General features: G+C 36.2%; 1 protein-coding gene across 1 annotated transcript in view; it reads right to left on the bottom strand.

Annotated features, from left to right (window-relative positions):
- Positions 1-15167, bottom strand: part of LOC103800132 — a gene marked incomplete at both ends in the record, with an annotated part of 203276 nt that overhangs the window by 187656 nt on the left and 453 nt on the right. The window contains one exon of the mRNA XM_009072498.1: positions 14395-14448. Coding sequence (XP_009070746.1) covers positions 14395-14448 — 54 coding nt within the window. The remainder of the gene's footprint in view (positions 1-14394; positions 14449-15167) is intronic.

Here is a 15167-nt window from a genome sequence, read left to right as displayed (position 1 = left end):
GATCCTGAGAATGTTTTTAAATTGTAGTAGCAACTTGTTACAACAAAATGAAGACTGTAAAGGAGGCCATAACACAGGCTATGTGAGATTACATCAGCAATAGTATGGCCAGCAGGACCAGAGCAGTGATTGTCGCCCCATACACAGCACTGATGAGGTCACATCTTGAATCCTATGTTCAGTTTTGGGCCCCTCACCCCAAGAAAAGCATTGAGGTGCTGCAGTGTGTCCAGAGTAGGGCAATGAAGCTGGTGAAGGTCTGGAGCATAAATCTTATGAGGAGTGGCTGAAAGAGCTGGGGTTGTTTAGTCTGGAGAAAAGGAGGCTGAGGAGAGACCTTATCACTGTCTATAACTACTTGAAAGGAGATGGGGGGTGGTATTTTTTGCCATGTAGCAAGCAACAGGATAAGAGAAAATGGCCTCAAGTTGTGCCAGGGGAGGTTTAGATTAGATATTAGGAAAAATTTCTTCACTGAAAACGTGATCAAGCACTGGAACAGGCTGCCCAGGGAAGTTGTGGAGTCACCATCCCTGAAGGCATTTAAAAGATGCACAGACTTGGTTTAGTGGTGAATGTGGTAGTACTGCGTTAACAGTTGGACTCAATTATCTTAAAGATCTTTTTCAGCCTAAACAGTTCTATGAGTCTATATTATTTGTGTACAGTTGTTTAGCAAACAAAGATCTACATGCATCTTTTTTTCTCTATCTGAAATTATTCCTCTTCTGTTTGACTGAGAAAAGAAATTCACCTGATTTGGAAGTTGTAGCCATAAATCTATAGTATTGGCAGAAACCTATTCATAAAATGTGGAGATTTCGCTACAAGTTCTGGAGGAAAGTCAATGTTGCAAAGTGAAGTGTAAAATTATTCCTGTCTCAGTGTTATTTTTGAGTCATATATCTCTGCCTTTTATGAACAGCAGGCATATTTGGAAGAATTATGTCTGAGTCATAAATCCCTATTTGCCTGGGACATGACTAATAGGTGTCTTTAACACAGTAAGATGATATTACTGTCTTAGCTTGCAATTTTTTTAACCTCTGAAGCACATAGAACAGATGAAGTTTAAACAGTACAATGACATTAATCTATGGTCTGTCAGAATATTGTTACCACCCTCCTTTTCTGGTCCATTGGTTCCAGCTAGCAGATGCTGTAATTTATATGAGTCCCAAAATTTATTATTTCAATATTTAGCAAGCAGAATCAGCGTGGTTGCTTTCAGAACCTGACGGGTGTTGTGGTCTGTGGGAGAAAGGGAGTGAGCTAGTAGAGGCAGGGAAGAACGGAGGAGATCATTGTTTGCCCACTCCCTCATGCTGCGTGTACCGAGGCTGTGCCCAGGGAAAACAAAAGTCTGTTTAAATGAATAATGTTGCAGATCTTCCTGTTGCAGCTACCAGTGGGGGCTGGTCTGTTTGTAGGCAATTACCAACCTCTTGTGTTTTGAATAGCTACTCATCTTGAGTGCAACAAAATAATCTTTGTGAGCTGGTTACTGGCATCTTCATTGTCTTGTAGAAAAGACAGAAAACAACTTTAACAACACATCCAAATATTAATATTTAATATTTGTGCTAGTATAAAGGCTTCCAAGCATTGCTTATGAATAGGTACTGAATTTTTCAGAAGAGCTTATCATTACAGTGGAAACAACACTGTCTTCTCTACATGCCTTTACTAGCTGCCTACTTGACATTATCACCATTATTAGCTATTTATCTATTCTAGGTCAGACTGTGCACTCCTGTACAACATTATGCAAGATTACACAAGTTGTCCCTAAACTTACTCCCCAAAAAATGTCTCTTCACATGTATGCATATATGCACAATGCGTTTCATGATACACTGATAAATGTGATAGTACATAACAGGAATGAACAATGCTTGGATTTTCCTGAACATCCTCAATTGTTCCTGACAGTGTGTTATCTGCGACATTAATTTATCTTGGCTGTGCAATGTGAAAATACCATCCAGAAGTTTCTGTGGGAAATTTTGATATGGTTATGGCTTTAATTGCTTGCTCTTCAGTATTCCTGGTATGTGATTTGTCCCTTAAATCACATGGCATTGTATTTGCTCAGTCGTTAGACGGCCTAAATTCTTAGAAGAAAATAACTGTTGAGGAATAATGAATGAGGAATAATATATAATGCATTGTTGATATGGAAATTAATCAAAATTTATGCAGATATTCATGAGCCCTTCAGCAGTCATCAGCATTTTTTATAAGTAAAATGGTAGCTGTCCAAGTATTTACAAACAAATAACGTGTCTACCACTATTATGGACCTAACTGATAAGACATATATGGTAAAGCATCAACAAATTACAGTTTGCACTATTCTATCAGTTCTAATTAATTCTAGATGTTCCTCAGGGAACATTCAGTTCAAAAGAATTGATTATTAGCAACGATGAGAACTGGATGGAGAAAAATGTATCCTTTCCTACTGCCTTCAGGAATATGATAGCAGTTGCTTGGACATGAAATAAGGAAGTGATCTGTGTATTCAAACATGACACATAAAAGAGATTTTCTTCTTCTGGTAGAAAAGATAATCAGAGGGTTTGTGTATTTATTCCCCCCACACCTCCCCATTCCCTTTTAGCTAGCAACAGAGATAGTGCAAGATAATGCTGCAACACCCTAAACCAGAAAGTGACTGACTGTGGTTTAGATTCAGGGCACTAGCATCTACCTCCAGATGAAGCATGCTGGTGGTTGTTTAGTTTAGTGCCAGGTAGGAATTTATGTTCTTTACATTGGAGGATGTCTTTGTGAGCTTTGGGCTCTGCTTGAAGAAGAAATGTCATCTTGAGGTTCCAAAAAGTACACGCTTAAAACAAACAGCTGAAATGACAGCAGCTGTTGCCCCCAGGCTGATCAAGCTCAGCACTGAAAAGGGTGATTTTATGTGTGTGCTGTGGAGACTGTCACTTTCTGATGTAAACAACTAACATGTAACATTTCTTCTTAAGCAGTAATAATTGTAGGCAACGTGCCACAAATGAAAGAGAAACTGTGCTACTGCATCTGTCAGCCCTTGAAGGCTACAAGTGGTGACACTGGCTCCAAACTTTAGACAATTATTTCAATTCCTTTTAATTTAATTATGCTAAACTGTTTTAATAGAAGAATATGTAGAAGAGCAGCTGTGAGAAAACTGCGAGGATGAAGCTGATTGGTTTTCTTTTGTCTCCAAAGTAAAAACTCATGTGTTAGTGTGCTTAATTGTAAATACATGTTTACACATGTTCAGAGTGTGGATTTCTAGCTTCAGAGCTCTAGCTTCCTCAGACCTCGTTGCTTAATGAGTGGCATTATCAAATGTGCATCCAATTTCTTTGTAGTTGAATTTTCTTCACTGCTATAATTTCATACAAGTTTCCTACATCAGTCATGTCTTTTGTAATCTTTCTGTGTTCTGAGTGCAATATACTTTTTTTCCACAGAATCCCACAGTGCATGCATTTTTCAGGTTTTCACAGGGCATATCGCTATCTATGTCACGTATAGTCAGGAATAGGCTTTGGCTAAGACAAGAAGATAAAATTAATCACTGTTTGAAATATACCTTCTGTGGAAAGCTAATTTCCTATGTTAAGAGAAATTAAACTCCTGGAGTGACTGCAGATGTTGCTTTATGCTACTTTTAATCAAGGATATTTGTTTAAAACTAAAAATATCTTTAGAATATATATTATTTCTCAAATATTTTCATTTTTTATTTAAAAGATTAATTTTGTTTCAAAAAGTTATCATCTCTGATCTCATATCTGAAAATATGTTGCACTTATTTACCAAAGAACCATCAAATTGTAGCCTCTGCTCATAATCAAACTGAGTTAAAAGTAAACTGTGTTCTTGAGAGTCTAGATCAGAAAGTTCACTACCAGGATCCTACACTGCTGAAATCCCCCTTTAGGAAGCTTAGTGTTTTAATTGTATAAGTAATCACACAGAAAAGCATCAAAGAAGCCTGTGGAAGTTTAGCTTGCATACAATTTCCAGATTCATAATAGAAATGTACTTCAAGAGCTGTCTAAAGCAATATACCATGAAAGCTTTCTGAAGAACCATAGGAAAATTCAAAGTGCTTTTTGCAAGTTCAATGTATGTCATCATACTACTGAGGTAACAAGAGACAAGTATTCAACTTCAAATGTTTGAGTTCTAGTGGAGAGAAAGAGTAAATAACTTTGCAGAGAATTTGAAAAAATTATCATTTCATTTTACCACATGCTGTGCATACTATTGGCTCAGTGACCTGTAAGGGAGAGTTAAAAAGAGGAAAAATATCCACCATAGTTGAAGTGTGATAGTATATATTCTACTGAGTAGGTGAAATATCATAATCTTGCCAACAGCAGCTCTCTATTGACAATATGTGCACTGTGGGTTTTTGATAAAAGTTTATATAGGACCAATGGGCTATAGAAAGTACAAAGTTGTGTGCCTTACACATTATTAAAGATCTTTATAAGATCTTATGGTAGTAATGTAGGAATCAGAAGAGAAATGTAATTTTGATGTCAGATTTTCATTTTGACTGGCATATAAAATTTTCATTTTGAGACCCATAAATATCATGTCAGATCACCAAAGAAGAAACAGTATTAATTCCCATAAGGATGTGATAGAGCATTACTGTTGATTCAACTTGATCTTTAAAGTCAGAGCAGAATCAGAGAACTTCCCTTTTTTTGTTTGGGTTTTTTTTTTTTACATTTTTGAGGCTATGGCAACATACTGAACTACGTATCTTTTTCATATTGTCCTGACTGGATTTTCCCTAAAATCTGAACACAGCTTTCAGGGTTTTAATTTTTGAGCAGCTTTCATTGTATGGTTAAAGTTGAATAGATGAATTTGCATATAATTTCTAGTTGCCTAATCAGCTAAAATTGACTCTGGAGACAGGAAGATCAGGAAATCCCATCATTATTTATTATCACAATGGAAAAAATCAACTGTATTTTTGGTCATGGGTTGGACTTCATGATCTCAGATGTCTTTTCCAACCTGATTAATTCTGTGATTCTGTGTTGTTTTAGTGAGGATTCAATTCTGAAACAAATTCTTTTGGAGGTTAACAGTCTGATGTAGGACTACTCTTCCTCTGCAGTAATTTCAGTGAAATACCCAGAGACATACATTCCATTGAGCTTAAGTTACTACTATTTTATTCATTGATGGTCAGGCCTGCTAAATCTACCCTTGCTTTCTCCCCCTAGGTTTTCTTTATATTCAGTCAAATATTGTTGGAATGTGCCTGTCTCACATCTCTAGCTAGAATGGCAGCATGATATTTCTAAAGTATTTCTGTCACTTTAGGATAGGAAAGTTCAGTCCCAGAATACTCCCTTTTATTCCTTCTTTCTGAGAAACAGGTATCTTTTCACCTTCCTAAGAAAGTGACAGTGAATACAGATGAAGAGATTTAGAAGCTGAGTTAGAAGCTGAGTATTTTTCTGGCAATGCATAGTTTTTACAGTTTGAAAAGGCACTGATGCTTACCCAAATAAAAAGTTTCTGAAATCCTCTTCTAGTAGATTTATGTTTAAATTTTCTGTTTGTATATCCATTTGTGCCTGCTTACTACCCACTTGCAGGGGTGTGGATGACTTATTTGTATCTTTATACTTCCATTTTCAAAAGTTAAAGGCATATTTCTACTGAGAGTAATAAAACAAAATCAAGATCTGCTCAAGAGCTACTGTATTTCCTCCATCTTAGAAATAAAAGATAGCTGATGGATATATAGTCCCTAGTGAGCTTTTACATGCATCTTGGACTAGACTTTTTGCAGAATCTAACCTCTTTCTGCAGAGAGACATAAGTCTTGCTTCTTTAGCTGATGCTAGCAGAAAGGTTATCCTTCATTATCATTGGTGTATTTCTGATACAAATTTGCCCTTATAGAGATGGTGTTAGTAATACAAGTCTTAGTAGACTTTTATACTTTACTGTGTTTCTCTCCAGATTCAGTGAAGTGCAGAGTGAACTCCCCAAATCAGCATGATTTCACTGATTAAACATATTTTTTACTAGAAGGATGTAGCTAAGAATTACTGTCTACCATTTTTTCCAGATTTATCTCAGCCTCAGACTTCATTAAAACACTAAGAACATCACAACAGTAGAATTTTATCTTAGACATCTAATTTAATCAGAATTTTTTCCTGCTCCATTTTTTTCAGCTCGATAAACTTGAATTAGTGAGTTATTCTTAATGTTTTTCAGTCACAGTGCAATCAAAATCAAAGCTTTCTGAAGGAAACAGGACTGATAAATATTCCTATATTTTAAATGGCATTGCTTTCTATTTCTTTTATTTTCTTTTTATCTTCTTTGGCTTATTATTGTGGTTTCTTTTTTGTTTTGTTTTGCTTTGCTGTTTTTTTTTTTTTTTTTGTCCAGCAAACAATCTCCCTGGTATGTGCTTGAATAGGTGAAGTGCCAAAACATATGAGAAATTCTAAATACAATATTATCTTTTTCACCCAAGCAAATTTCCAGTTACCTTCTGGTTTCAGTTTTTCAAGTATTACTTATGCAGTATTATTGTTACCTGGCACTAGTAAATTAATACTTTACAGTAGCATCTGTCTCTATCATCTGCTCACTTGTTCTTGTTGCTTAAAGGCAATGTTTTGAAGAAAATTAGAATAAACCAAAAGGGAGTAAAAGGGAACAGATGATACTGAGATGGTCTACCTGTTCAGTTGGGGAAAGAAGGAAAACAAATGGTTCACATGTTCAAAACCCAAATATTCTCTGATTTTCTATATATAGTAACAACCTTCCCAGAAATAAACACACACAGTAGCAGTTTCTTGTAAAAAAGAAAATATGGATTGACATCCACTAAGACACCATTCAGACCAACCAACCAAATACTATCAGGTCTTAGCTTTCTCTTGAGAAGTCACACAGCAATGTCCATATCTAAGCGGGGTTACAAAATGAGCTGAATGTACATTTTCCCTCATCCATTATTGCTCATTCCTGGGAGCAGGCACCAGACTTTAAGCAATCTATTTGAACTACCACAGGTTCCACAGTATTATACAATAACATCTTCACACCCTTTACTATTTTTCTGTAAGTTCTTTTAATTTCTGTCATGATAAAAGAAGTCTGCCAAAATTTTATTATATAGGTTCAGTGTATGTCTCCTCCCAGTCGCCCATGCACCTCCAACTTCCTTGCCAATATGGCAGTATGAAAAGCAGAAAAGGTCTTGGCTCTGTGTAAACTCTGCTCAGCAACAACAAAAACTTCTCTATATTATCAGCCCTGTGTTAGCACAAATCCAAAACATAGCCCCATACTAGCCACTGTGAAGAAAATTTACTCTATTCCAGCCAAAACAAGCACAGCTGCAACACACCTATACCACATCTATATAAGTCACTGGCTGAATTTTTGTCCCAGCTTATTTTTTAGGGCTCTTTCTGCTAATGCACTTGGAAGCTAGAGTGAGCAGTCAGTGTAAATATACAAAATTTGTGCGGACAGTGCTAAAAGTTTGTTGAAACATTCCATAAAGCATTTTAAAATGTAAATATGTAAGTTTCAGAGATAATAATTTTCCATATGCTAAGATGATACAAGATATAATTTAACCTGAAAAAAATGGATAATTGTTTCTGTTCATGTTTTCAGTAAAATTTATTTGGGTCTGTACTAAGCCTGATAAATGTTCACTATTTAGTTTTGGCAGGGACTGTGAAGGATCACTTCTGCTTTTATTTCCAGCCTACTACTTTTTTCATCTAGCAGTAGTGGCCTCTTTTCAGCAAGGTAGATGGATGCACTGGCCTATGTATATCAGCAGTAAGCAAGTACAGAATCAAAGAAATAACTCCCAACTAATAGGTGTTTTGTGGACTGCAAACATATGTTCTGTGAACATAAGGGTTGGGGGTCCCTTGATGTATCTCGGGCATCTTTGCGGAGAGCACTGAATGAAATACTACTGTGCTATATACTATATTCACTTATCCGGTAGCTGATAAATCTTGCCGTCTCCAAAAGCCTTAGGAGAAACGGGTAATGAATTTCAGGGTGATGTAGAGGCATACCATGGAAGAAAAAGGAAGAGCACACTCTTGTTCAAACTGACTGATGTTAGAGCACAAACCCGCTGTGAATAGACTAGAGGAAGCAGGAACTCTGTTGAATTGCTGCCCCTAAAAGAGAATGCCAAAATGCCCAATGAGGCAACACTTCATGCCAGTGTACATGCTCAGGTTCGATGGGTTTTTCCTAACCTGACTGCCAGAAAAAACACTTTAATTGGCTGGTAATTATGTGGTACCTTTCAGCGCCCCAGTACCTAGTAGTTCACTGCAAAACATATCCAATCTTCTCTCAGAATAGCTTCTATCTTAATGAAGGTGTCTGCATTCACATTTCACACATAAATGTACTGAGACACACAAATGAAGGAACTTGTTAAAAGTTGCAAGAAACTTGTAAAACAGCATGTTGATTTTTAAGGTCATAATAATTGCATCCAGTTTCATCAGTAGATACTAAAACACTTTAAATAGGTCCATGTGAAATTTATGCTGCTCTTTTTCAGAGGACTTGCAAACAAGTACATGCTATGACATTTTTCAGATCTGCCTAACTGTTCCAGTACTGTGGTTTAATACTTATCTATACTTTTTTGATATAATTTCAGCAATTTTCTTTTTTTCTATATTATTTCTTTGTGGAAACAGAGCTGCTACTGCTATGAAAACTAATTTGAGATCTACATGTATAAAATTGTTATTCAAGTGAAACATTCTTGTATTAAACACATGATGGAGATGAGGGCATAGGGCATAGTTGCCATCTTAGTCTAGGCAGACACATACTTTTAACAAGCATGAAGAACTGCTATTTATTTGGAAACTTACCTAAGTTTACTGTGTTTCCTGAGAGAATCTTTGCCTGTATGTATCATCTAGATAAGTATATAAAATACATGAGAAGATATTTTCAATAGTTGTCTTAGAAATTAAAACAACAACAACAAAATGTACCATTGTTTTAAAGATAATGTCTCTTGCTTAGAGAAGGTATTGTATTGGGATTTAAAAGAGTTTTTGAGTTGCAGGAAAATAAATTTACCTCTCAGTGAAATAAATTCACTGTCTTGTTAGAGATACAGTAAAATAAGAAATGACTAAAAATGGATTACATTAATATGTATGTATTTATAATTGCACTCTTGTGAAAAAGCTTGCAAGAATCTAAGGTTAGTGATAACAATTTATGGAGATACACTTATCCCCAGAAGAAAGCAATGATAACTTCCTAGAACAGACCAATTTCCCACAATACTATCAAAATAAATATTGTGGAAAACCTACCATTTAGGAACTATAGGTCAATACAATACATTATTTACAAGCAAACTTTGCATCAATATTAAAAAATTATTAACTATTTTATGAAATACTGTGTATGTATGTCAGGGCTGATTTCCATTCTGTGGAATGTACATAGTTCTCATCTGTGCTACAGACAGAACTTTCTTGGTATTTCTTACTAACTGCAATAGCCTTTGCAGTCCTTCTCACGCTGATAATTCATTTGGTGCTGGTGATGCTAATTAAGTTCATACACAGCCAGGTTTAGTTTTCATCAATTTGACATACACCATAACTGTATGCTTTAGCTATATGACTGTATTTGACTTATTGCGCCTGTTGAATGCATCAAAACACAACAGTTTTACTGGAAAATGAGATGAGTACGTGTTGCATGTGTTCACAATGGTAGTAGAGAGCAAACCTAACTGAAATAATAGGCAGGTCTTAAATGGACATAAACCTTAACAGAAAGATTTGAGGAGATCATCCTGCTCCTTTGTTTCATGTTTTCAGCAGTAGCCCAGGCAAAGTGGGACTCAGTGCTGGAATCACCAGCAAAGAAATGCATTCAGATGGTGAAATCTGCTCTCCTTTTTTTCCCCCATTACTTATGTCACTGTCTCAGATATAAGAGTAAAAAAATCAACAAATCCAGAGAATACATTCTAAGAAAATGTATCAATTGCAGAGTTGAAAAAATACAGGGAAATAGATATCTGATATTAAATAGTTTACAAATGAATTGCATAGGTCAGGTTTTTGGTCTTAAAGGTGAATCTTCCAAGGGGTAGATGTATAAACCCACTATGATTTGTGGACATACAGACATTATGGAAAGTAAGCAGTTTGGATGAGACAAAGGTAGTGACATGGACATTCACAAAATGAAAGCTTTAAGGAAGAATGTAATTTCATAAGAAGTCAAATAAAGAAGGATGTATGACATAAGAAATATGAGAAGTTCAAAATGCCTCATGCAAACACTATTGCATCCTGATTTCTGTCTCATTTCCTGTGTTGTTGATGACTGTTAAACAGTCAGTCATGCCTGGACTTTACAGCTCATAGTGTGCTGCTGCACTGATTGCATCTCAGAGTTCTCTCAGATTTTTTTTGTTTAAAATGCAAATTCTTCAGAGAAGGGACTGATTATTAGTATAACACTATGACAGAGAGAAGAATGGCATTGACCTTGCATAAAGAGAGTGCTCAAATATGAAGGTATTACCTTTCTAATACTCTTCAGGATGTGCTTTACCAGCACAGAACACAGCAGCCCTATTTTATCCACTATTAGACGTTTAATTTTAGGAAACAGGAAATCTGTTGAATAGAGAAGAGAGCAGAGCAAAAAGAATGATCAGAATCTAGGAAGCAAAAAGTCCTGTGAAGAGAGATGCAAGGAATAGGGATTGTTAGAGATGATATATCTGTATTTCATATCTGTGTGACATGAAATATCATAGCGAAAAGAGAATAATCCACATTAGGCTAAACCACAGTATATGTAGAGCAAAACCCAGAGGACTTAAATTTCAATCAGGCAGTTTTATGTTAAACACCTGGAAAATCTTTCACTTGTAAACCTAGCTAAAATGTGGAAGAGGCTAGTTGAGAGACTGTGAATTCTCTGTCCTCTGAGGTTTCTAGGGACAGATTAGGCATCATCTGGAAATGACACCTGTCGCTGACTCTGCCTGCAATCTTAGGATGAGATTTCAAATACTATCCAGCTTTACCCAGGATAAGGCTGGATCTCTGGTTGGTTTCTCTAGGTGTCACTATAGCAATCTGTAATAGTAATTCCAGTAAAAGCAGAAGTCTAATGGTTACATGGATAACTGATGAACAAGGTGGGGCACCACTTAAGAAGTAGTTTACCACTTTGTAAATGTAATGCATTGGTTTAGGTTCAGGAAAGAACTAACTGCAGAAGTTACAGAAATTATACAATTCATGATAGGTTGCCAGTAACAGTACCTATAAAATTAAGCTTACTCTTTGAATCTTGTCTATAATAAGGTTGCCCAAACAAAAGGAAACTCTCAGGCAAAGACTACTTACCTGATCTTATATATATATTTGTAAATATTTATCCATTTAGAAGGTTCACCAGTGCAATCTCAAATCCCTTTTACGTATTTTGTGCAGCACATGGGCTTTTAATCCCAGTTCAACACTGTAGATGACTGAATTCTTCATAGAACTGGCTAAACCTTAATTTCTACCACCTACAAGTCAGGTGAATAAGTAGCTGCACAAATAAATTAAGTTATTCATATAAATGTGTTTCCATGAGGCTGCAAGGCTGAAAGTCTCAGACTTTAATTTGCTTGGAGTGGGAAATCTCTCATTTAGACTCCATAATGGGTATTTGCCCAGCCTGGAACTTCTTAACAGAGATCTTTGAAGGATCATAGGAGGACTCTGAGCGTTTAGCAAGAGAAAGCAAGAGGCTTATCTGGTCCAATATTAAAACAAATTGCAGGGGATATAGGGACAGGATTTATTCATGTTTGCTTGTACTAGCATGCAAGGATCTTTTCAAAAAGGAGGAATTCCAGTTCCTCTGGATGTATTTTCTTCCACCCTACAAATATTTTCAACTTTAATGAATATTCTCTCATACATAAGTAGCCCTATTTCCCCTTTAGAGTGATGCTAAGAAATGAGCTCTTCATGCATCAGTGTTTTAAATAGTTTTTTAGTAGTTTAAATAGTTTTTAAAACAAATGGAATTTTAAAACACACACATACTTCTTTATGACAGACAGCAAAATTGGAGATTAAAATTAGCAATTTAACTTTGTGGCTTTGTGAAGACTTGTACGTAAAAGAAACTGGTCTGTTTTCTAGTATTTCTTTTAAACATTCAATTGTCAAACTTTAAATAAAACTGTAAAGCTAAAATAAAGGTAATTTAAAGCATGCTTTTAAATGTTGCAGTAGATTTGCAGCTACTATGAGCTTTATTATTGGTATATTCTATTATAAGGAAATAAGTAGACTGAATGAATTTTTAACGCCACCTCTATGTAATCATTAAAGGAAATGGAATAACAAAGTTTTCCTTGTCAACAATGAATAGGATTGACTGCCATGAAAATTATAATAGCTGATGGTATTGTAGATTTAAAGGATAGAATACCATAAGCTCTTCTCCTCTCACTATACTTGTAAAGAACAATGATTGGAGGACACCTTCATGGCTTGTCCACATGATGGACAGCAAAAGAAATTGTTTCATTTCTTAAGTCCTTAGAAGCTATTTGAATCTGTCATGACATTCATGGCTTTCTCCACACCAAAGATAGAACTCCATTAGTTGTCTTTCTGGAAGAACACCGTAAGACGACAACCTAGTGGCTTTGGTAACATATATAAATAGCTCTTATGGTATGTGGATTTTTTCTGGGTTAACTACCAGCACTTTCACATACAACACATAGAACTGACTTTTATGAGGAAGCTGGACTTTGATGTATAGCTCATGTATTAGTGTTAGGCACATATTGTATGTGTAAGGGATGAGAGAGAGCTACAGGACATGACTGAAGCTGGACTAAGAGGGCTGAGTAGCTGTGGACAAGACCATTTCCCTATCATTGATATTAGTCTTTCTTCTTGATGGGCTTGGTGCTTACTGGGAAGAGAAGGTTTTGATTTTGTCATGGTCCTTCAGCTACATGATAGCTCCTAAGCTATTAACTGTGGGAGAAGAAATGCCCTCTCTTCATGTCATCCTAGGTATTTCGTTTTACTTTAATGTAAAGTCAGCAAGTATCACAACTACATACAATTTGATTTCAATTGTAAAATAGTGTCTAGCATAGAGAAAGATAGAAAATCTGAATTTGTTATAGCTTAGCCTAACCTCCATGGCTGTATGACTTCCTGGCTTGTTGGGAAGCCTACATATCTCCTGCAACAGGACAGCGATATGAGGTCTTTTTTGCAATATAGTCAGCTGTGTCTGCACATGTATAGATGCACAGTATGATCAATCTGGCAATGGCCCTTGTTCTTCTGAACTTTATGATGCTGCTATGCTTCAGATACACTACATACTTTCTACGTCTTGCAGCACATATCCTGCATGCTTACTGCTTTTGGCAGAATGCTCTCTGACTTATTCTGAGAAGCACACACGAGGAGACTTATAAAGACTTTTTCAGGCATTTCCAATGATAAAGTTTGAACCACATGCATTTTTCTGTTGGAGGTACCATGCTCAGAACTGGCATCACATTGAGGAAGCAATTTCGTGAGAGTCAGTGAACTCAAGACTGTCATTTGGCCAGTATCAGAACAGCTCAATACACCCCACCCCACCCTCTTCCACAAGTTACTTTTGGAAAAGAGGCCTGCTGAAACTGAGCCTACAGATCACACTAACTCTCCTAATGGGCTGCAAATGGTCCATGAGCCAGAAGCCAAATCTTTCTGAACTATGTCTTTGTAATGCAGGTAGTGATACTTATTTTCCCCTTTGTTGACCAGGGGAAGATGATTTGACTGAGAGAAAGGCCTTATGTACCATGAGACAGCTGCTTTGTGTTTCCCAGCGCTGTTAGCCCTATTTCATTATTTGACTAAAATCAATGAAGTTGCTGCCTGCCTCTTCTAAATCCATGCATGTACTTGTCATTTATTTGCCTGTCTCTGTCAACTGAGTATTATGTTATATATAGCACTACACTCATCAACTACATTGGGGAAATCTAGGTGTGATTTTACTACACAGGCTATCTAATTTGCATGTACAAACTTTACAATATTGAAATATTCTGAAGATTGCATTGTCCATGCAGAAAGGACAGCACTAAGGTCACATGATGGACTTATCTCTGTATTTGGGTAATTTGGCCAGTTTTTCTTTTTTTTTTAAAAAAAATAATAGAAGTCCTTTTAAAATGTTTTATTTTTGCAGGAATTCATGTAGCATACATTTTATTTTACATTAGAAAACCAGGCTTTTGGGCTTGACCTATTTTACAACAATCCTTACCTGCAAATAAACACCAAGAAACAAAGAAGAAGGTGGCATATTTACTGTAAGGGTCTAGTAATAAAGTTATAAGGGTCTAAAAGTGAAGTTATTTCTTCAAATGTAAAACATTTGATGTCTTTGTTGAAATAATATAGCCATATCCACTAAATAAATTTCAGGACCGGCCAAAATAAAAATCTCTCTTCTCTAGGTATGTTATTGTGACTTTGTATGCCACTGTTTGAGTTTTTCTTTTTTTCTTGTTTGATTGTAGTTCAGACATGCTTTGTGTTCAGAAATACAAGAAGTCTGGGGGAGGTAAATGATGATGGTGATATCTGGACTACAGATTACAGCGTAGGTTCTTTGAGGTTTGTTTTCTTTTTTGTTTTTTTTTTGGGGGGGGTTGTTTTGTTAATGTGTGTGTGTTTATGTTTTTTTCTGGTTGGTTTTGTCATATGGTGTATCTACAAGATTGCAAACATCATCTTCCCAGTCAGTTGCTTGCCGAGTCAGATATTTTAGTCTTCTCACTGAATGTTACCTAGCTTTAAAGAGTCCAGGTGGGGATATTTTGGTCAGTCAGAGCTTTTCTTAATGCAAAACGAAAACAGGAGCTTATCTGGAGCTCCAAAAGCACGGGGTGGTTTTCAAGCGAAGGGTTAAAACTACTTTTCACAACTAAGAAAATTTCCAATGCAGACGGTGTATTTTTGTGGGAGGGGGTTACAGAGAGGGAATCCTCAATACCAATTGGCTGGTCTCTATCAGCTGCAGTTGAGCTCAGGCTG

The sequence above is a fragment of the Acanthisitta chloris genome, unplaced genomic scaffold (assembly GCF_000695815.1).
Source record: "Acanthisitta chloris isolate BGI_N310 unplaced genomic scaffold, ASM69581v1 scaffold2074, whole genome shotgun sequence".
Classification (NCBI taxonomy): domain Eukaryota; kingdom Metazoa; phylum Chordata; class Aves; order Passeriformes; family Acanthisittidae; genus Acanthisitta; species Acanthisitta chloris.
This window is presented reverse-complemented; position numbering and strand designations above follow the sequence as displayed.